Source organism: Brassica rapa, chromosome A09 (assembly GCF_000309985.2).
Source record: "Brassica rapa cultivar Chiifu-401-42 chromosome A09, CAAS_Brap_v3.01, whole genome shotgun sequence".
Classification (NCBI taxonomy): Eukaryota; Viridiplantae; Streptophyta; class Magnoliopsida; order Brassicales; family Brassicaceae; genus Brassica; species Brassica rapa.
In genome coordinates, this window is record NC_024803.2 from 34,284,708 (window position 1) to 34,306,452 (window position 21,745).

At 34.4% G+C, this 21,745-nt stretch overlaps 5 protein-coding genes across 5 annotated transcripts; 3 read left to right on the forward strand and 2 right to left on the reverse strand.

The window, feature by feature from the left end:
• Window positions 1-820: 820 nt before the first annotated feature.
• On the reverse strand, window positions 821-17,609 carry LOC103841280. Its single transcript, XM_033281142.1, has 4 exons — window positions 11,299-17,609; window positions 9,121-9,259; window positions 8,384-8,971; window positions 821-7,755 (listed from the first exon to the last, which is right to left on the reverse strand). The coding sequence occupies exon 1, from the start codon at window positions 17,577-17,579 to the stop codon at window positions 16,335-16,337; it is 1,245 nt and encodes a 414-aa protein (XP_033137033.1). The 5' UTR covers window positions 17,580-17,609; the 3' UTR covers window positions 821-7,755; window positions 8,384-8,971; window positions 9,121-9,259; window positions 11,299-16,334.
• On the forward strand, window positions 12,989-13,895 carry LOC117127826 (uncharacterized protein At3g43530-like). Its single transcript, XM_033278506.1, has 2 exons — window positions 12,989-13,032; window positions 13,133-13,895. The coding sequence occupies exons 1-2, from the start codon at window positions 12,989-12,991 to the stop codon at window positions 13,893-13,895; spliced, it is 807 nt and encodes a 268-aa protein (XP_033134397.1).
• LOC103842290 (uncharacterized protein At3g43530-like) lies at window positions 14,012-14,806 on the forward strand. Its single transcript, XM_033281206.1, has 2 exons — window positions 14,012-14,130; window positions 14,218-14,806. Exons 1-2 carry the CDS (start codon window positions 14,041-14,043, stop codon window positions 14,635-14,637), a joined length of 510 nt encoding a protein of 169 aa, XP_033137097.1. The 5' UTR covers window positions 14,012-14,040; the 3' UTR covers window positions 14,638-14,806.
• Window positions 17,610-18,256: 647 nt separating the features above from the next.
• Window positions 18,257-19,469, forward strand: LOC103842293 (putative F-box/FBD/LRR-repeat protein At1g22000). The gene is given in 3 exon segments (XM_033281229.1): window positions 18,257-18,811; window positions 18,905-19,162; window positions 19,165-19,469. Coding segments are annotated over 3 exon segments (1,026 nt in total). The 5' UTR covers window positions 18,257-18,298; the 3' UTR covers window positions 19,420-19,469.
• On the reverse strand, window positions 19,375-20,547 carry LOC103841282 (protein SLOW GREEN 1, chloroplastic-like). Its single transcript, XM_009117803.3, has one exon. The coding sequence runs from the start codon at window positions 20,479-20,481 to the stop codon at window positions 19,510-19,512; it is 972 nt and encodes a 323-aa protein (XP_009116051.1). The 5' UTR covers window positions 20,482-20,547; the 3' UTR covers window positions 19,375-19,509.
• Between the last annotated feature and the right edge of the window lie 1,198 nt (window positions 20,548-21,745).

Consider the following 21,745-nt stretch of genomic DNA (forward strand, 5'->3'; position numbering starts at 1 on the left):
ATTAAATTATTATTGATTAAAAGTTATTAAAGTTGAAAATTACAGAAAATGATACATTTACTATGATAATTTAATGTGTTTTCTTAATATGTGTGAAAATATTAAAAATCTATCTTTATGAAACGGAAAGAGTAATACTTTTCTAAATACTAGTAAGGGATTAGTTCTTGAGCTCACCAAATATGACTAGCTATAAAACGACAGAAATGCTTACATCCTTGATCCTTCGCTTTCAAAGGTAATTAATCCGACACATTTCTCAAAATAGTTTTAATGACAAAAAGAAAATTCTCCTGAAACAAACTGCTAAGCGTTAACTTATTTTGTATTGTTTAAAAATGATACATGTTTTAGCTTTTTCACATAGATTAATAAAACATACCCCTTCAGTTTTTTTATTGTAAGTAATTTTAGATGAATGCACAAATATTAAGAAAATTATTAATTTTTCTAAAAGTAGCATTTGATATATAAATTACGTGTAGTTAAACCAATCATAAATAAATATATATTATTTGATTGGTAACACTATACCCAATAAAAGTAAAAGTTATTTAAAATTATGAAAGCTACTTATATTTTAAAACAATCAAATTTTGCTTAACTATTTGCAATAAAAAGCAGAGAAAATATTAAATTCAATATTAAACGCATAATTTTCTGTGATTATCTAATTCCTATAATTTTAAACCAATAAAAACCCAGTACAAAAAAAGAACCACAGCCCAATAGTGGATAAGGGTAATCTAGAATATATTTCTTTTCGAAACGGAGAGATTATTAAATGCACGATTAGATTATGGATTAAACTATTGTATTGGTGTTTCATCTTATGATTTAACTGAATTTTTTTTTGTTAACTATTCATTCCATATTCAAATTAGTTGTCGTTATTAAAATACTAGTTATATGTTCAAATTTATCATTGTTTGATTATTATAATTGCATAAAATTTATTTTTATATTAATTTAATTAAGAAAAAGATAAATTAATAGAAAAGGTTGCATTTCGTAAAAATTACACTTATTTTGTACCAATTTTTTACGTAACGTTCTATGATTTTCACATGAATTAGGACACTTAATGCAATATCTTTTCTACCCTTCTCCATCAATTAATTGTCATATTTCGTAAGACACATTCCACTTTGAAAGAATAATAGTTTCATTTCTTTTTGGAAACGCCAACTATATTGTAGCAAAATAAATATTCTAAAACATCGCTTAAGAGAAAATAGAGGGAGTATAATACAATGACACTTAATTTAAAACGAAATGGGAAATATTCACTATGCATGCATTAATTTACTATCCTTTGATTCCCTGCTTCCGGAGCTTACTGTGGCCATCTAAGACTTGGGGAGTTTTGCTCTGAGAGTGATGGCGTGTGGTCGTCGGTAAGGCTTCAACTCTGTCAGATCTACGGGCCATGTGGCTATGGTGCCGTCCACGGATCTAGCTCTTGTTGGAAGTCTTGGGGTTGGGCTCTGCTTTTTGCAGGAAGTGGTCAAGCCTTTCTCAACATGAGCGATGTTGGGTCTGCTGTTGATGCGGCGGCGCGTTGGGTTCAGTAGGCGCATGTCTGAACTCGGTGGCGGCGCGTGTAGCTCTGCTTCTTTATGACTTTTCCTGTCTAACCTTGTCGGTTTACCTGGAATTTGCTCAGAAGGGTTGCAGACTCGACCCTCTCGTTCATGGTTCGGTGATGTGGCAAGCTCTGTTGTCTCTCTCTTTTCCAAATAAAAGCGGTTTTACAGCTTGAGGAGCTCTGTTGTCTGGTCTCTTCGGTAAGCAGTAGCCTTTATTTCGTGCCTATGTGGGCAGCGTCTCTCTCAATCGTGGGTGTCTCCGGTGAATGAATGGACTCCTCGTGCGGTAGTGCGGAGTAGCTATCCGTGCGGCAAAGGTCGTGGCTAGATCGGAGCAGTTGAGGCATACGGCTGCGCCTTTATCCAAGATCTCCGGTTTATACCGGGACGAGTTATCCATTCCGAATGCATTCACTGGTGCCTTATCGGGAGTTAGTGGTCGTTTGTGCTATTTTGCAGGTTAGCAAACTCAGAACATTAAGGAAGCTGTAGGAGCAGAGTGGGTTTTGAGGATGGGCCAAATCTCTGTAGCTCGTGGCAACTTTGATTGACTCGACAATGCGACTCTTGTGTGATGGTTCATCGCAATCTGAAGCCGAAGATAGACTTGCTCCGATCGAATGGATTCTAGCGGTGTAGTTTCTGATTGTTGCTATCGTGTTTTTTTTTTTTTTTCGGTGTTGTGGTAGTCGCATTTCATTTTCTGCTACTTGTTTCTGTGTAATTTCTGTCTCAAACAAAAATGGTATAAAATTTAACATTTTACCAAAAAAAAAAAAAAAATTTACTATCCTTTCTGTTTTTTTTTTAAAATAGTTTTTTTTACAAAGAGTTCCAATTTATTTTCTAATGCAAGTTTTTTTTACAAAAAAAAAACGGTTTTAACCGTATTCTTTTTATGTTTAATTAGAAAATAAATTTATTTAGTGTGTAAATAAAGAATAAAATATTATTTTTAAATGATTTTCCAGTATGTGTGAAAATTATCAAATGACATTTTTTTGTTAAATATGAGAGTATTAAAAAACAGGCATTGTCAATATCTTGTGTTGAGAAAATATAAACTTGTATGCACTTATATATGGAAATATTATTAAAATTCAGACGGAAAAGAACAAAGTTAAAAGCAAATGTATCTTTAACCTTTTCTTTTTGTCATTCAGACCTGGATGTCTGGCTACGTATTGATGTTCAGATCGGGTATTTCAGATTTTGGTTCTATTTTGTATCACATCGTAGGTCCCATTTTAGTAAATTTGTAAGTACAAATTAGGTTCGGATATAAAATATTGGTTTTGGTTCTAGTTTGATCACATCTTAAAATTCATAAAGTAATCATATATCGTTTGGATTTGGGTTATATCAGTTTCTTTTGGATATACCTGAAGTAAAATCTAAAATTTCAAAGCAAAACATAAAGAATAAATATTTTGTTTTATATAATTGAGCATTTAAAGTACTTATTTAAATTTTAAATACTTAAATTTAGATATATATATATATATATATATATATCAAAATAAATATGGAATTGAATATTTGAAGTACACAATTATGTTTCAAATATTTATATTGCATATTAATTTGGACATTTAGATCGGTTTCTTTGGATATTTGTTTGGATTTTTCGAGTTATCCGTTCGAATTCAATTAATAAAATTTTGAGTTTAGATTTCTTTTGTAATTTTTACATTTCTGACCAGATACATACCGAGTTTTACGGTTCGGATTCGCTTTGGATTTTGGATTATAGATTTTATGTCCATGCCTAATTTCTCTTACGGGGTTTGCTACCCACAAAATCACTTATTGGTTATTTTTCTACAATGGATGAAAAGATTAAAATTTACGTTTTTCGGAATTTGACAATTAGTAAAAACATTCATTTTCTTGAAAATTGTAGGACAAACTTTTTGCTGTTCTATAACGTGACACAGAACAGCATTAAATTTGGAATGTTTCCAAAGCTACAAGAAAAAAGGATGCCATCTCTAAGTTATTTGGTATTCCCTCCGTTTTTTAATATAAGTCGTTTTAGAATTGTATACTTAGATTAAAAAATCAGTAACTTTTTTATATTTTCTAAACAAATATATCATTAATTATTTACCTAACCACAAATCAGCCAATAATAAAATAGAAGGTATATTATCATTGATCATATAACATTAAGTGTTAATAAATTTTACATAGAAAACTAAAAACACATATAATTTGGAACATAAATGTTTTTCTAAAACGACTTATATTAAAAAACGGAAAGAATATTATTATTTTTCTAACGAAAACAAAAGGTATTCTTCATGAAAAATACCATCTCTAAGTTATATAAGGTCGCAAAAATATTTGTAAGAATATGAAGTTTAGGATCCAATATAATATTAATCTACTTCGATAAGCAGCTTGCATTTTATTGAATATAATGAATGGACTGTTAGAAAAACGTCAACAATTTTTTTTAAAGAATAACTTCAAAACTGCGGTTTGAGTGGTGCCGGACAAGCGGTTTAACTGCAGTGTTCTGACAGTTATAAAAACGTATAGATATAAAGTATATATAGAGATTTTTGTTACTGTTAACTGCGGGGCGGAGCGGTTCGTAACATTCGAAGCCTAATGTTTTAGAGTATAAGTAGTACAGCTCAGCTGCATGGAGAAGCTAAGTGTCCGAATAGAGGAGCGGGACAAGTGCAGTTCTCCTACACATGCAGTTCTCTCGCACTGCATTCAACATTTTATGTTTGCAAAAGCAGTTCAAGCGGGAGATCTGCATGCATTTCAATATTTTTTGTCTTTTTGTACAAAAAACAAGAGATCTGCATGCAGATCTCACCCGCCAACATTTGGTGGTGTTGATCTGCTTTTTTTTTTATTTGGTCAATAAATAACTTTGTTACAACACATCGTTTTAAAAATATATTTATCTAAACTTATGAATACAATATTTTTATTTTATTTTATTTTATTTTATTTACAACTTTAACAATACAAAATTGTCATACTTAATTTTTTTTTATTTTTTATAAATAAGAAAATAAAAGAAGTATAAGTATCTTATAAAATATTTACAGGCATTTCGGCCGATCTTATAACATCTAAGATATTTATTTAGATATCTAAGTGTCATTTTTATTGTTTTAATATATGATCTATAGTTTTGAACTGATTTTGTCATTCGTAAGTTATAATAAATTTTTTGATCTGGTTCTCTTCTGCATGATCCGCTTGATCTCCACTTGTCCTATTTGATCTAGATGATCTGCTTGATCGGTTCCGCTTGAACTGATTTTACCATAAGATTCTTGTTCGTAACTAGTACTCACAAGTCAACAAAGTATCAATAAATAATCATTTTAAACATGTCAGTTGTAATATTTAATTATGATTTATGAAAAAAAATCAGGCGTAGAAAATACAGAAGACAAACAAACAAGAAAGTAAAACGGATTCCTTGACTTATGTGCTATATATAGAAGTAAAACAGATTCCCTGACCTATGTGCTATATAGTCATCTTATAACATCTTAGAACGGCCATGAGTTCAATCATGATTAATACTTCCTATGTTTCACAATGTGAGTAGTTTAGTCTAAAACCACCAATATTAAAAAAAAATGCTACATTTCTAAAAGTAATATTGAATCAACAAATTCAACCAATTATAAAAAAATCTAACATCCAATAAGTAAAAATTGCACTGAAAATTGAAAACTAACTTATATTTTGACAAAAAATTGTCTAAAACTACATATAATATGAAAGAGAGGGGATATGATCTTGTAACTAAACTATACTAACTGAAAAACAAATAATACAAAGAAATAAAAGAATTAATTATCTAAAAAAATGAAAACAAAATAAAATGAGATTATTAAGGAAGTTGCGTTTTGTTGAGAATCAGATAAAATTTCTAGTATTTTCCAGTCACGTTTACTGTATATATAGTATTTTTACTTCTGTCTTGTCCATGCATGTTCACAAATTTGTCTTTGCTTATTAATGTCAAACGTCATTCTCCATGATAAAAACAAAATCTGTTCTTTTCAAAGAAAGTCTTGTTAGATATTGTTGTGTGTAATATTTTGCAATAATCTTCACACATATCAAGTTCCAGGCATGGGACTACACTAGCAAAATATGTGAAACTGTGATATATTTATTCACTATAGAAAATAATGCTAATTATCCACTTTAAAACTGTGATTCCTAATCGCTTTATTCGTAAACCCTAACGGCAATTTGGGTTTTTGCTGATGGATTTCTCCAACGGTTCTAGCGATGGAATACTAGAAGATTAATGCGTCTACAATTATTATATGGGATGCATGTATACTGTTGGATCAAGTTCTCGGATAATTCATTATGCTAGATTGTCTACGGCTAAGTCGTATTTTTGTATTATGTTATACTCCATCCGTTCCACATAGATAGATTTTTTAGTATTTTCACACTTATTAATAAAATACATTAAATTATCATAATAAATATATATAATTTTCAATTTTCAATAACTTTTAATCAATAGATTCAATAAAGTCAATTTTTTTTTTAAGTTTACAATTTTTCAAAATAAGAAAAAAACACATATTTCTGAAATATTTTTTTCTTATAAAAAAGCTATCTTAATGAAACGGAGGGAGTATAATATAATTTTGAGTGATGATGTGTGATAACTGACAGAAAAAGTCAGCATGGTTTATTATTGATGTTGTTATGATAATAATTTAAGGATTCAGATGAATTGAATCTCCATAATTAACACAAAAAAAGTATAAACATGTGTCGGTTTACTAAACCTCAAGCTATTAAATTAGTTTTGAGAGTGGAAGTGAACCAAACATTTGTGAAAAGGTGAAGAAAGAGAGGACAAGAAGAAGAAGACAATGTGAGGACTAATTACTTTTTCTGCTTGAACACCCCACACAGTCTTCCTAGAATATTCAGTTTTTTCAGTATTTAATCAAAATACTATATTGTTAGCAAAACATATTTTTTTGTTAAAAAGCATCTTCGATTGTCCATTACTCCATTATATAATCTTCACCAAGTCTCAATATTTTCTCCTTACTCTTAGGATATACTCCATATGTTCCCAAAAGTGTTCACGCTATTAAAAATTCAATAAATGTTTATAATTTAATTTTTATTTTACTTTATTATACATTTTCCAATAACTGTTCACCAATAAAATTTAATCAATTCAAATATTTTTATTTAATGTTTCTTAAAAGTATAAAAAAATACCTTAAACATATATAAAATTTATTTTTGTAGAACAAGTAAAAAGTCTAAAACATCTTACTTTTAGAAAAGGAGGGAGTATAAGAGTTTTTTATATAGCAACCAGAATAAATATTTTCATTTAAGGCGTCTACAATTGCTAACTCGAAAGGCAATCGTGACATCGACCCATAAAAAGATCCTCTACCATTCCAGCTCAACATCCAACCACTTGGACTTGGTGTAGAAGAGGAATCAGATTCTACACGACACAAGGAAGAGTTTAGGTCAAATTAATACACATTTATCACCTATGTTCAGATATTACGCATTTTGTTTGCCTTCTAGGTGACAACGACTATATTGACCCAAACTTTCGAGAAAAAATAGTTAAGACTCTAGACGTATAAAGTTTAAATAGTACCAAATGTGACATACTTATCTATCTATATAACCCATGATCAGCTGCCTGCTTTATTCATAAAAGTACAAAGACATTTTAAGTATGAGACATTAACTACGTATGAATAATTTATTTGATAGATAATTAAATACAGTACATTAATATGTGCGTTAAAGTAGAATTGTAGAAAGTAAATAATTAATTATCTGTATCTTTTAGTATATATTAGGTACATCATTCAACAAGAATTTGAGCATGAAAGGAATTTTTCTATATCCTAATTAACTGGATAAACTTCAAAATAAATAAATAGTGCTACAAACCCTGAATCTTATTTTTCATATATCTTCTCGGTTTTCCACAAGGTAGTACAATAATGCGAATATCAAGTGTTAGGTGTGTTAATTGATAAAGTTGGAGTACAATGATAGAGATTGATCCTATTTGTATCAGACGGACACGTAAGCTGTGTTTTCAAGAAACTGAGAATCAGAACCAAAGTATGTGTTAGATTACATACATGTAAGGATATTGCAATCCGTTCTAAGGGCCTGACTGGTTTAACCGCAGCGGTTGCGGTTGCGGTTGCGGGAGTTTGCGGATGCGGGTGGTTGCGGTTTCTAGCGGTTTTAAGAGATTTGTACGACTGGTTATGCGGTTAGAAATTTGTGCGTTTGCGGGATACTTATGACTGGTTAACTACCAAATGCAGCAGCAGTTAAATAATAAATTAACAATATTTACATTTTATACAATTATAAAAATATCAAAAATAATAATATTATAATAAATATAAAATTTATATTTAGAAAGTTATAGTTTAAATTTTTTAAAAATATAGAAAATATTTTTATTTTAAAGTTTTATAATATTAATTAAAATTTAATTGATATATTTTAGCATTTTTATAATTTCAGTTTAATTTTTTTATTGAATTTTTTATTTTTGTATTTATATTGTTTTGGAAAAAAAATAATTTTTTTTATCCTCCCGCAAACGCCCGCAACCGCAAACGCTAGCTGGAACCAGCTTTTGAATTTATGAGGTTCAGAGCGATTTGGAGCGATTTGGAGCGGTTTAGAGTGGTTTGAGCGATTGTTGCAAAACGCCAGCAACCGCTACCAACCGCAAAAGCTGCGTTTGCGGGTGGTAGCGGGAAAACCAGTCATACCCTAAATCTACTGCGGTTGGGATACATGTTTTTTTTTTTGAATTAACACTCATACATGTTTTAAAAACGAAATAATATATATTACGTACTGCAATTGTAAAATGAAACAATATTATATTCTACTTCTTTTTATGTAGACTAACACATCATAAGAACAATAAAATAAGATTCGAAGAAGTTATTGAACATGGGTGATTGAACATAGCATTTATAACTTCAACTACAAGAGAAGAAGTAGATCATTGTTTGTGATTTGTCAAAATTAAAGTGTGGTCCAGTTTTGACAACTTATATAGATGATGAGATCTTTATCATACATATTACTAATAACAACCTGGATATATATCCTGATTATCCACCATTAATATATGCAAAACCATTGTTCTTTGTGCATTTAGTTTACTTGGATAAGCATGGATTCTAGTTTCAGTTTGTTATTGTAAGAGTATTGATTCTAGAACATTGTAGATTATGCTTTTATCGATAATGTGCAAGAAGCCATAAAATTGACATTAATCGTGTACGATGTGACTGGAAAAACACTTCTGGATCAAGAAGGCTATGATCAAACAGATACATGCATGAAACCTGAAATAAGCAAAGGAAAAATTGTCAAGAATAAAAATATATAAGAGTGCATTAACAGAGTAATGACTTGATCAAGAGAATTTATAATCCAACTCACTCTAATATCGCAACTTGACCTTTACAAGAAATATTGGAACTATAATATATACCTTTGTTGCCGGATAATGTGGGGCATGCACACTAGCTAGACTCGTTCTCATAGACGTTATTCCAAATAAAGACTGTATCTTTCTTTTTAGTAATACTTCTTGGTTGATTGTATCCATGGATCTTCCCCATTTGCATATACTGTCAGTGGTAAATAACCAAAAATAATAAGGCAAGAAGAATCTTATCTCACGCATTACTCAAATTTGGAGATCAAAACCTTGTTGAGGCTGATTAATACCGTACTATTTCTAAGAACATTTCAAGCAAAAACTTATCATCAGCAAAGTATTCAACTTACCTTGAGATAAAAGAATCAGTTTCGTCAAGGTTTACAAAAGAACCAGTTTCGACAACACTGCCTACAATGATCTGAAACCTAGAATGGCTCTACAAGATTGCATATCAAAGGAGTAACATGAAACCCTAGTGGTCACTGACAGTCCATAACCGCTGAGACTTTCTAGTACGAATGACCAAATGAGCCTAACACGATGGACCTAGCCATAAGTGAAGTTATAGAGGAGAGAGACACCTCTTGGTGATAGATATATAACCCTATTTGTTTTTGGTCTCTGAGATCACCTTTTCTTATTATTAGTGTCACTAAGAAGATATTTCCACGGTTCCACATAAATAAAAAATTTGAGCTTCGTTTTACAATAATGCAAGTTTTATGTTTGTAATGTAATTTTTGTAACCTGTTTACTTTTTTTATTCATGTTGATTAAGACAATTACTATTAAAGTAAATTAAAAAATTCGAAACTGAATTAGGATTAAAGAGTGTTATTTTTAGTATTGTAAATTTATTCTAAAAATGTGTGTAAAGTTCAAAAAATTTATATTTGTGGAACAGAGAGAGAGAGAGTAAACAGAAAGTATAAAATTAAATAACTAAAAGCAAATACTTTTAATATAATTATTCATTAATTAAGAAAATAAAACATTAAATTAATTAAAATCAAATACTTTTAATATAATTATTCATTAATTAAAATCGAACACACGTGCGTGTGTGTATATTTAAATCAAAACCCTCAAGCCAAGGATACCCTAAAGCGTTGTTAGTGTAGAAATTTGAGTGGAAAAATATGTTCGAACCGCTTTCATTATTTGTCGGCTCAATTCATGTTGGAGAAGTGATTTTGATACTGCTAGAACAAGGGATTCCGGAACAAGTATCCCGAAGGTTCCCAAAGAAAATAACCAAAAGAATTGAAGTACTAGAAGACAAGATCAGTGCTCTGCCTGACGATTTGCTCGTGCAAATTAGCTATAGAACTCGGTCCAAGATGCCCTGTTGATGTAAATGTTGACGTTGGAAAGTGGATTGAAAAAGCAGTTAATGATAGCATTTGAGAACTAGATAGAGTTGTGTTTTATTGAAACATAAACTAAGATAGCTCAATGAGCTTTATTGAAATATAAAGAACATAAAGGAAAGACTTTGGGTTGTCTGCAAGAGATTCAAGAGTTGTATTGATGATTCATAAAGATGAGAAGAGAGGCTGCTAGAAAGCGCAGCCAAAGTTAACATACAAAACTATTTATATCAAATCTACTTGTTAGAAACCCTACACTCATTCTTGGGCTTATGACTTGTTCTTATGGGCTTGTTGAGCTGGGCTTTAATACTCCCCCGCAAACTTGGCATCGGTGGAAGAAAGGTGACAAGTTTGAAGATGCAAAAGAAGGTGACTTGTAGGCGTGAAGATATAGGCAGCTTTCTCATTTGTCTTGAAGATGAAACATTCGACTTAAGAACCAAATAAGACCTTTGATCTTATACTTGGAGATCTATCATTGCTCCCTCAGAGGTATCTTTGTACTTGGAGAGCTTTAATGTAGTCCCTCAGAGATATATTTTGACCATTACATCTCACTAAATTCCTGATTCTCATGTACCATCAGGTAGCAAACAAGCATCTGCCTAATGATGATTTCTACAACTCTCTACTGTCCATCCATTGACTACCCTATCATTCAGCTCTCAGATTCCAAGCATATATATCTGAACCATCACTAACAGATTCGTGGTTCTTCCCAACACAACAATTAAAGCCCAGACCAAGTACTATCTTCTCGGCTCCAATCATGTAAATGAAACAACTAACCAACCAAACAATTCTTCACACTCTAACCCATCAATCTCCTTTTCTTCAGTTGAGAAACGTTTACCTGTGAACTGCGAAGCTTGGATATTTCAGAAACATTAAGCGTTTGTTGACGTGGGATGGATTCTTCTGTTGTAGCCTCTTAACATCTTGTTCAGAGTTACTGGGCTTGTACTGGGCCTTTCTCATGTGATTTTGCTGGCCCAATAAAAGTATCCATGACTTGAGCCCACTGTCACTTCTTAAAGTGCTTCTAGCTTGCTCTGTCGTCGTTGTCAAACGTATCAACTCGGCGGTTCAGAAACTTGATGGAAAGCACAAAGCTTGGTGGGTTTGTGGCCTAGACTGAGACAAAATCAACCCTTGTAGAAAGAGACGAGTGATGGGGGAGAGAGAGAGATAGAGCTTCTGAGAAGTTAAGAACTAAAATAAAAATAGAGAGTCCCAGATCTAATCCATGGTGCTCTGATACCATGATAGCATTTGAGAACTAGGTAGAGTTGTGTTTTATTGAAACATAAACTAAGATAGCTCAATGAGCTTTATTGAAATATAAAGAACATAAAGGGAAAGACTTTGGGTTGTCTGCAAGAGATTCAAGAGTTGTATTGATGATTCATAAAGATGAGAAGAGAGGCTGCTAGAAAGCGCAGCCAAAGTTACATCAACCGTTAACATACAAAACTATTTATATCAAATCTACTTGTTAGAAACCCTACACTCATTCTTGGGCTTATGACTTGTTCTTATGGGCTTGTTGAGCTGGGCTTTAATAGTTAACAGAAAGGTGCGTGAGATAGAGTTCATACTCAGGTGGTCTGTCGAGCATACTAGGGGGCATCATCTCCTATACCCACCCTCCTTATCGGTCAATCTTTGAAGGACATGAAACAAAAAGGAAAAAATATAAAATGGCAAATTGCTGGAATTTACAGTTAACCCTAAGGAAGGTAAACTATTTACGGGTTTTACCAAGTTTAACCGGAGGGAAAACCGAATCGAATTGAAATACGAACCAAAGATCATAAATTAGACTTAACCGTCCCCAATCCAACTTAAACCCTCCGATCCAATCTCGATTTTAACCATCTCGAACCCGAATCCAAATAACCACTCAATTTCGATTTAAACCAAGTCGAGTCTCTCCAATTTCCCCTTTATTTCCATTTCCCCTCTCTCTCAACGGTTTCCCCCAAATTCGAAAACGTAACCCTAGAACATCCCACTCCCCTTCGATTTCCCTTCGATTATTCACCGAAAACGTGTGAATCATGGTTGAAACTAGGCTGGGTAAGAGAAAGGATAGGCCTCCTCCAACGGATCCTCCTCCGCAAAAGAGCGGGACCTCGAAGAAGAACAAACCGAAGAAGAGTTCCAAGAAGAGAAAAACGACGGATGAGGAATCACCGGTGGTTGATTTTGTTGGAACCGTGGGAGTTGCGGAGGAGAATGAAGTAGAAGAACCGGCTAAGGATGTAGAAGATCGGGAGAAAGTGAAGAAGAAAATGGAGACGAAGATGAAGAGGAAGAAGGAAATAGCGATGAATCTCAAGAAGAGAAAGACGAAAATGGAGACAAAGATGAAGAGGAAGAAGGAAATAGCGATGAAGAAGTAGAGAACAAAGATGAAGAAAAAATACAAGAGGAGGAAGACACCGGAGAAGAAGAGAACGGGACTCCCGAAGAGAACAGAGGTCAAAATGAAAATGAAAATCAAGAACAAGGAGAACCCCCATTGGAAGCGGAATTAGGAAATGTTGATGGTGATGGTGAAGGGATTCTCGGGCAAGGAGAAGAGGTAATAAGTGTGGAACTTGAATAGGGTTTAACTAGATATACTAGGAAAGGCTCTGATAACTTAGGAGAACTATGTTTTAGTACTTGCATAACTGATGTAGAACACAATGTTACTTGCAGGAATTAGAGGCAACCGAGGCAATCAAACCGTTGAGGATGTACTTCTATGAGTCGGAGTACAAGAAACAAATAAAGCTAGCGACCAAATGTTTCGTCAAAGACGTTATGGTTACATTTGACAATCTGGAACCGCCGATGAGTGATACTGAGAGGAAGTGGTTTGAGGAGCATCCACAATTCTGTCACGTGTTCCACCTGGAGAAGGACTCAAACCACATGGTCCAAGGAATGTGGATGTTGCTATTGCGGACAGTGGATAGCTCGAAGAGGAAGGAAGTGTGGTTCATTGTGAATGGTGTTCCCATCCGCTATGGCCTGAGAGAACACGCTTTGATCTCAGGTCTTAGTTGCCGCAACTATCCACTTGGGTATAAGGAGTTTGGTGATAGAAAGTTCGTGAAGCGCCATTTCAAGAAGGGAGAATCAATAAGGCTTGAGGATGTCAAAGCGAAGCTGTTGGCTATGGGAGAACACAGAGACCGGCTGAAGATGATGGTTTTGTTCTTTTTAGGAAGTGTTATCTGTGCGCAAACGAAAGTAGGAAAAGGCGCCAGAGATGTTTTGGAATTCTTCCAATCTGTGGACGATCTCGAGTTCTGCGAAAACTCTCCATGGGGGAGGTACTCGTTTGATTACATGGTTAAGGAGATATCGCACACCATAGATCATTTTGGAGGTCGGGTTAGAGAGAAGACTTTATGGCCACTTTCAGGTTTCTGTCTGCCACTGGAGGTAAGCAATTGAAGATAATCACCTTATCATTTGTTAATATTATTGTGTTAAGTGTTTGTACATGATTGGTATGTAGTTGCTTGCTTTTGAGGCAATTCCCAAGTTGGGATTGAAGTTCAGACAAGAGGTTGAAGACGTCGATGTAGACTGTCCTAGGATGTGCAGATCAGTCTTTAAATCAGCAGGGATGAAAGGGTTTTCACTTTCAAAATTGAATCGGGAACTGGACAAACTGGACAAAATAACGGTATGTTTCTTCCCCTACAAACTTTGAAAATGTTGTAGCATTATACTAACATGTGATTATTTTTTGGTTTTAATTTTTTGGTATCAGTCACGGGATATCCACAGCATCCTTCCTACCAAGACAGAAGAAGAAGTAGCTCTTTTGGAAGAGCTGACTGAAGAGGAGGACGACGTTGATGTCGATGATATTTCTGTTGACAGTTGGGTAAAGCGTCTTGCAGAAGGACATTCAGTCTTTTTTGAAGAGATGTATGATGTAGACGTTGCTGCGCGTGATCCAAATGCACAAGAGGCTGTCGACGAAGATCAGGATGACGAAGAAGGTGGAGAGGAAGGAGGCGCAAGCCAGAAGAAGATGATGGAGGAGTTGATCAAACAAGTGAAAATGTTTGGCACTCAGCTAAAGAGAGTTAAGAAGACAATGGACAAGTTTGAGGAAAGGATGGTGGTTCCGTTTGAGGCGTTTATGAAGAAAGCTATGGATGAAGGGCAAGGAAGCAGGGAGTGAAGAACTCGGTTATGTATTTTGTAAGCTCGGTTATGTATTTTGTGGGAAGTTGGACCCATTATTTTGTTGTTGTGTGGATGTTGGAAACCTCTTGACTTATTAGGTATGTTGGATGGAACTTGTTCTTGTTATCATGGATGTTGCAATCTTGTTATCATGGAAGTTCTTATGATTATATTTTGAATGTGCCTCTTAAGGAAAACTAGGAAAAGTAGGATAACTTAATGAAAACTAGGACAACTAGGAGAACTAGGAGAACTTAATGAAAACTAGGACAACTAGGAGAACTTAATGAAAACTAGGAAAACTAGGAAAACTAGAAATACTAGGAAAACTAGTAAAACTAGAAATACTAGGAAAACTAATTCTTCAACACCACACTTAAATTAAGCATATAATTCTTCAAACTTCCTAACAATGTCATCTTCTTCATTTTCGTCATTCCCGCCCCCGCCCTTCCCTGTCTTCTTCTTCTCCAAGTGACTTTTCATTTCAGAAATGGTCTTCTGTAATTGCTCAATCACTTTATCCTTCTCCTGGATTTCATCACGGGCTTGAAGCAATGCTCTCCTTTGCCATTCTGTACCACCCTCTTCATCGAACCAAGAGAAGTAATTGCATTCATTTCCAAGCTGCAATAAGGTCAAAATTCAAACCCAATTCAAATTCAGATTCCATTATATCCAGATTCCATCATATATTCATACCTTAAAACGCGGACAGCCATAAAAGTGTCGACCAGGATTTTTCTCAGTCTAAGCTTGCCTTATTTTCGCCGGCAAGCCACAGTGACACAACCTCAGACAAGAAAATCGGCGGCGGCTCCTTTGCGATAAAGACGAACCCGAACCCGAACCCACTTCCATCTTCACTTTTTCCATCTCACTTGCTCGGCGAGGGGGGAAGAGAATTCGATTCTCAAAATAGAGAAGAGAGACGAGAGACACGAGAGAGGGGAGGGAGAGGAAATGGGAGAAATAGAGAGAGAGAGAGGGAGGGAGAGATGAAAAAGGGATAAAAAGTCAAACTGAAAGTACTTGAAAGGCTTTGGGAGGGGAGTAAATTTGTGTGGTTGAGATAATTTAGACGATTTTAATATTAAAATGAGATAATTGCGCAAAAAAAATTTGTTCATAGTTATACCCAAGATACTAGTATTCCCAACTTTGGTCTTAGTTATATTTTTGTCGGTTTCTAATTTATTTAGTGTTACTAATCTATTTAAATTGGTTATCTAGTTTTACCTTCAATATTACTAGTTTAAATTGTTATATATATAGTTCCGTGCAATTATATTTAGCGAATAGATATAACTCGAAAGTTTCGTTTGTAAGATGTCTTTGGCCAACAAAGTGTTATTGGAATTGCAAGGTCTCGTAAGGGATACATGAGAGTTTTTTTCCTAAATTTCAGAAATTGATAACCGAGTTTTATTATAAATATATGTTAGAGTTGCGAAAACAAATATAAAACTATGATATTCGGGTTTTGATAGAGAAAAAACTATGAGATTCGAGTTTTGATATAGATAATACTAATGTCATTACAAAACAAAGTAGATTTCAAGTTTTACGCAGTTTTCCAAGTCATACAACACGATACAACACGAAATGAAACAAAGTTCCAGAGCTTACAACACAAAATCAAGTACCCAAATGCATTATTCGAAATATGCATTACTCCAAATTCATCCAAATTTAAACTCTTTTCCTTCCTTGCCGCGTGATGCGATATGGAGGTATGATCTTCACCTCCTTGATCTGATCTGGTGCATTCCAAGAAGCCATGTCGGGCACAACATTAAGTGTTCTGGAATACGCCAAATGCCACATTTCCGTCCAGTAGTATTTTGAGCACAACTCATGGATATCAAGGCGCCTGCCATCAACATTCCTAGCGAAATAGATATAAGCTGCCAGTCCATACAGACAAGGGAACTTTTCATAGTCCCACACCTTGCAAGTACAAGTTTTTCCAACCAAGGTCGCCCAAAACACCTTTCCTGCAGTGTCAGTGATCTCGTACTTAAGCTCGTAACTATCAAGTTCCCGCACAGGTAACTTATGTGCAACAGCCCATAGATCGTGCAAGTAGTTCTCAACCCGAGGCACCAGTCTTGTATTCATTGATCTAGAAACAACATCCTTCCGTTGAGTGAACCAATCAGAGAATTTCCTAATGATACAATCCAGCATTGGTATTAATGCCCACCTTGTTGCCTCTTTAAACACGTTCTTCATTGATCCCAGAGTGTTGCTTGTATCCAAGTTGTACCTATCACGTGGGAAAAAAACCCTTGCCCATTTGTCCTTTTCAATACCACATTCCTCCACATACTTGTACGCAGCTGGACATCTTATCTTAAATGAGTCGTAAGCAGAATTGAAGTCATCAACCGTGTAATATCTGCCTAACTCCATAAGTTTTTGCCCGACTATATTCTTGTTGACGTTACAAGCATGCAATTTCACCTTTTCCTTCAAATGCCATAAACAATGACCATGGTGAGCCTGTGGAAACACGTTTCCTATGGCGAAGATCAAGCTCTGATGAAGAGTACTAATGAAAACCAGTTCAGAAGAGTCTGGTATAACACTTTTAAGCATTTCGAAAAACCAAGTCCAACTAGCAAGATTCTCACCATCTACTACTGGAAACGCAAGTGGATAACTCTGACCATTAGGATCCTGAGCTTTCGCGAAAACTAAAACACCACCGTTCTTCAGACGTATCCCCTCCACAGCTATCACCTTCCTCATAACTGCAAACCCTTCAATGCAAGCTCCCAAAGCTATGAAAAGGTACTCAAATTTACTTCTATCATCCAATTTCAAACAGGTTTTTGTCTCCGGATTCACTTGCTCTAACATGTACAAATAGCTATACAACATCTTGTAGCTCTCTTTCGGACTACCAGGTATATCTCCGACGTGATTGCTCATTGTGTCCTGCCAAAAGGAACAAACAAAAGAAATTCACTACAATTTCCCCTACTATTATCCTGCTACAGTTTTACCAGTTATTCGAATTTTTCCTGTTTTCCTAATTCTACCAGTTGTACCCAGTTATTCAGTTTTACTACAATTTATCAAGAACAATTGAATAATCTAGGGTTTATCCCTATCCCTCAACTCCAATTCACCAACCGAAATTCATTATACCGAAATTCACCCCGAAACTAAACAAAACTTGTCACAATTACAAATCTATTAAAACCCCCAAAACCTACTTCCGAAATAATGCTCGAACAGAGCATAACTTACCGGCTGCAACTTTATCGGCCCCGACGGCAACAGACGGCAGCGTTCGAGAAGCTGAGAGAGAGAGAGGAGTGGAGGAGGAGCTGCAGGAGGAGCTGCTGCGGGAGGAGCTGTAGGTTTGGTCTGGGGGGGAGCTCGGGATGGGGGATTCACTTTTTTCTTTTTTTTTAGACCAAACCAACAAACATAAGAACCACTTTTAATTTTTTTTACAGACCAATCCAATTCAGATCCGACCAAACCCGAGTTATGTTGGATGCCGATTTTGGTTTGGGACATTCTTGGTTCCAATTAAAATATGTCCTTTTGGTCTTTTCACATATTCATTAATGCTTGATGGGTATAGTATATTTTATGGTGCATAGGAGATTGATTGAGGAGGAGATTGGGCATTGGAGGTGATGTCCCGCATACTAGCTTGCTTGCCTAAGAGACTTTACACATGCGATACACTCGTGTTTTTAAGTCTTTCCGAGAAGATTCTCGTGGATGTTCCTTCTCTGGCTTGCCTCCCATCCCTGAAAGATCTTGAACTTCACTCTGTGGTTTACAAAGATGAAGATTCTCTTGCTCGGCTTTTATCAAGTTGTCCTAATCTCAATTATTTGAGTGTAGAACGACGTGATCTCCAAGACAACGTGAAACTTTTCAATATAAAAGCTCCATTATTAGAAAGCTTATCCTATGTGTATCTGGAGTTAACATCACACAACGAAGGTGGGCGGACTTTGGTTATAGATTGTCCCGCTTTAAAGGAAATCTCCATCGCTGATTACTCGGGGGACTCTTGCTTCTTTGAGAACAAACCTCACCTTGACAAGGCATTTATCAGCGGTTTTTGTAACCCTGATGACAAGTTTGTGGCATGTCTTTCCTCAGTCATAGATCTCGAGTTAGTTTTGAACTTTGCAACGGTACGCATGCAATGCTCTTTTTTTCATTTTCATCAGCATGATTACATTTCTTGTGTTTATTTTACTTATGTGTTGTTGTGTTGTTCATTGCAGTTTGCGTGGTTTAACACTATTAGCTTCTCACAGCTTCTGGAATGTAAGATAACACTTGTAGACAATCTAGACTGGTTAGAACCACAAATGTTTTTGCTTCAAAACTCTCCTAATCTAAAACTTCTTTCCATCGACAAGGTTTGTACTTTCCCTTCATGCAGTTTTGATAGATTCACTATATTATCCCTTTGGTTGTTTTACAGAAATTCGTTCGATTTCCGGAGGAGTTGCCACTTTCATGGAATCAACCGAGTTCTGTTCCCAAATGTCTGTCCACCCATCTAGAGATCTTTGAATGGAATGAATATGGAGGAAGAAACAAAGAGAAAGAATTGGTAAGATACATCTTTGCCAACTCCAACTGTTTAAAGAGAGCTGGATTCTCGTTGAAATCAACCGGCAAAAAGAAGAGGATGATGGAAGAGTTAGCATCTATGTCTAGGATTTCATCATCATCCCAGCTTATCTTCTCCACCCAATTAGAATATCCATGCGTTTTATATGAAAAGAAGTAACTAGTCTCATGTGTGTACAACTAATGAACAAGATGTACTTTGAGAGTAGATTATGATTCAAAATCAAATCATACAGACAATCCCACCAATTCAACTCTTTGAACCTGATCGTCTCTCCATTGCAGAGAAAAGCTCTCCTGCAAACAGATTACTTACCAAGAAATCCTCTATGTAATTATAATTCTCGGGCACAAGTTTCTTAAACTTGAGATACTGCTCCTCCGCCTTGTCTTCCTTGTTCAGCAAAGTGTAGATAGCTCCTTGACAAAAATAAGGCCAGAAATCTCCTGGCTCTTCTTCCGCAAGCTCTTCGTAAAGCTTCAGCGCTTCACCATGTTTCCCTCTAACCACACGAATCTGAGCCATAAGAAGCTTAAACCCACGATACTCCTTGTGCCTATTCTCCTTTCTGCAACTCAGCATTGCTTCCTCGATTATACTCTCTACTTTTTTCCAATCAAGACCTTCATCGGAAGAAGCCATACACAAGCCGTGATGAGCTTCAGGGCGAAGAGGGTCTTTCGCTAGAATCTCTTGGTATACGCTTTTAGCTGATTCTTTATCTCCGCTGTATAAAAAGCATTTGGCTTTCTGAACCGGCCACTTGGGTTCGTCCGGTTCAAGTTTTATCAGACGGTCGGTTAGTTTTATAGCGTCTGTGAACTCTCCAGATCTGAATTTTGCCTCCATTAAAGAACGGAGAGTGTCGACGTCATGAGGGTGAGCTGCTAATTGCTCTTCGAGGGCTTTTTCTTTTTCTTCCATGGTGGTCGGAGGCCTGACGGGGGCTGCGATGGCCGGGGGTTTGAGGGAGAGGAGAGCAGCGGCGGTTGTTAGAGTGATGCATGTGGACTTGAGGAAGCGGAAAGGAGCGGACTTTTGGAGAGGGATGAGGATGAAGTTTTGAGGTTTGGAAGAAGAAGAAGCTTGGAGAGAAGGGTATTTGAAAGAGGGGTTTGGTCGGATTGAGAGTGAGGATTGTTTCGGGAAGGATGAAGAGGTGTGAGTGAAGGGAAGGTGGGCTGGCTGGTGATGAAGCTGTAATCTTCCCAGGGAGTACATGATTGTGATTGTGGTGAGTGATGAACCTTCAAACCCTTTGTTCAGTAAAGAGAGATCCTGTTTGTAATGATTTTCATTTTAGACTTGTGGGCTTTAAAAAATATAGCTGTTACTTTAAAAAATTTAAAAGCTCAACAAAAACAATTTAGAAGTTTTTGACTGTTATAAATCGGTATCATTAAAACTGAATTTCTAATAGGATTTTTTATGAAATCTCATCTATCAAAATAGAATTCATAATTTATTTTATATGTGATTTTTTATTTGAACCATCATTAATTTTTTTTTAATATAGTTTATTAAAACTAATAATATATCGAATATATGAACTATTTTAATCATAATATCTTTTGATATTTTTCATTTTAAATATAAATATTTTTATTAAAAAAATTCATACAGATCTATTTTAAAAGATTTTCACAAGATCTTCATTTTCAAAAATTTTATTAAATATTTTTGATAGGATATAATTATTATTGTATTTGAAAATAGTAGTATAGACATTAAAGTATATTATTAACGTTAAAAATATATACCACTAATAATGTAAAAAATATCTATGCATATAAAAATGAAAACAAATACCCGCGGTGTTGCCCAAGTCAAGATCTAGTATTACATTACAATACCAGTTACCACTGACATTTAATTTTAATATAAATATTATTTATTTAAATTATACAACATAATATTCCTAATATTTTTGGCAACTAATAGTATCCTTATTTTGTAAATAATATTAATTCTAATTAATACAAATTATACTTTCTATTTAAATTGAATATCATTTTTCGAATGTTAAATAATAATATACACGGAAAATGATATTCACTTCAAATAGAAAATATTATTTGCATAAAAATTATAATTATAAAAATATTATTTATTCTGTCATTTTGTACATAATATTGATATGCTAATTTCGAATGTTCATATTTTTTTAAAAAATTATCATAAAATTAAATTTTAGCACTAAAACAAATAGAAATACAAATTTATCATAAGTTACTAATAATTTAAAAAAACTAATATTGCTATATCAATAAATTTTGTTTTCTTATTACCAATATTTTTTTCAAATGACATAATAAAACTTTTCATCAAAAGTCTAAGAAATTATAAGTTTCTTTCGATTTTTTATAATATAAAACTGTCAGTTATTATTATATTTAGGTTTTTTGCCGATCATCTGATATCAAATCGTGGGCTAATAGTAGGGTTTTAGATTTTTTTGCAGGTTTTTATTAGATAAATTAAATTA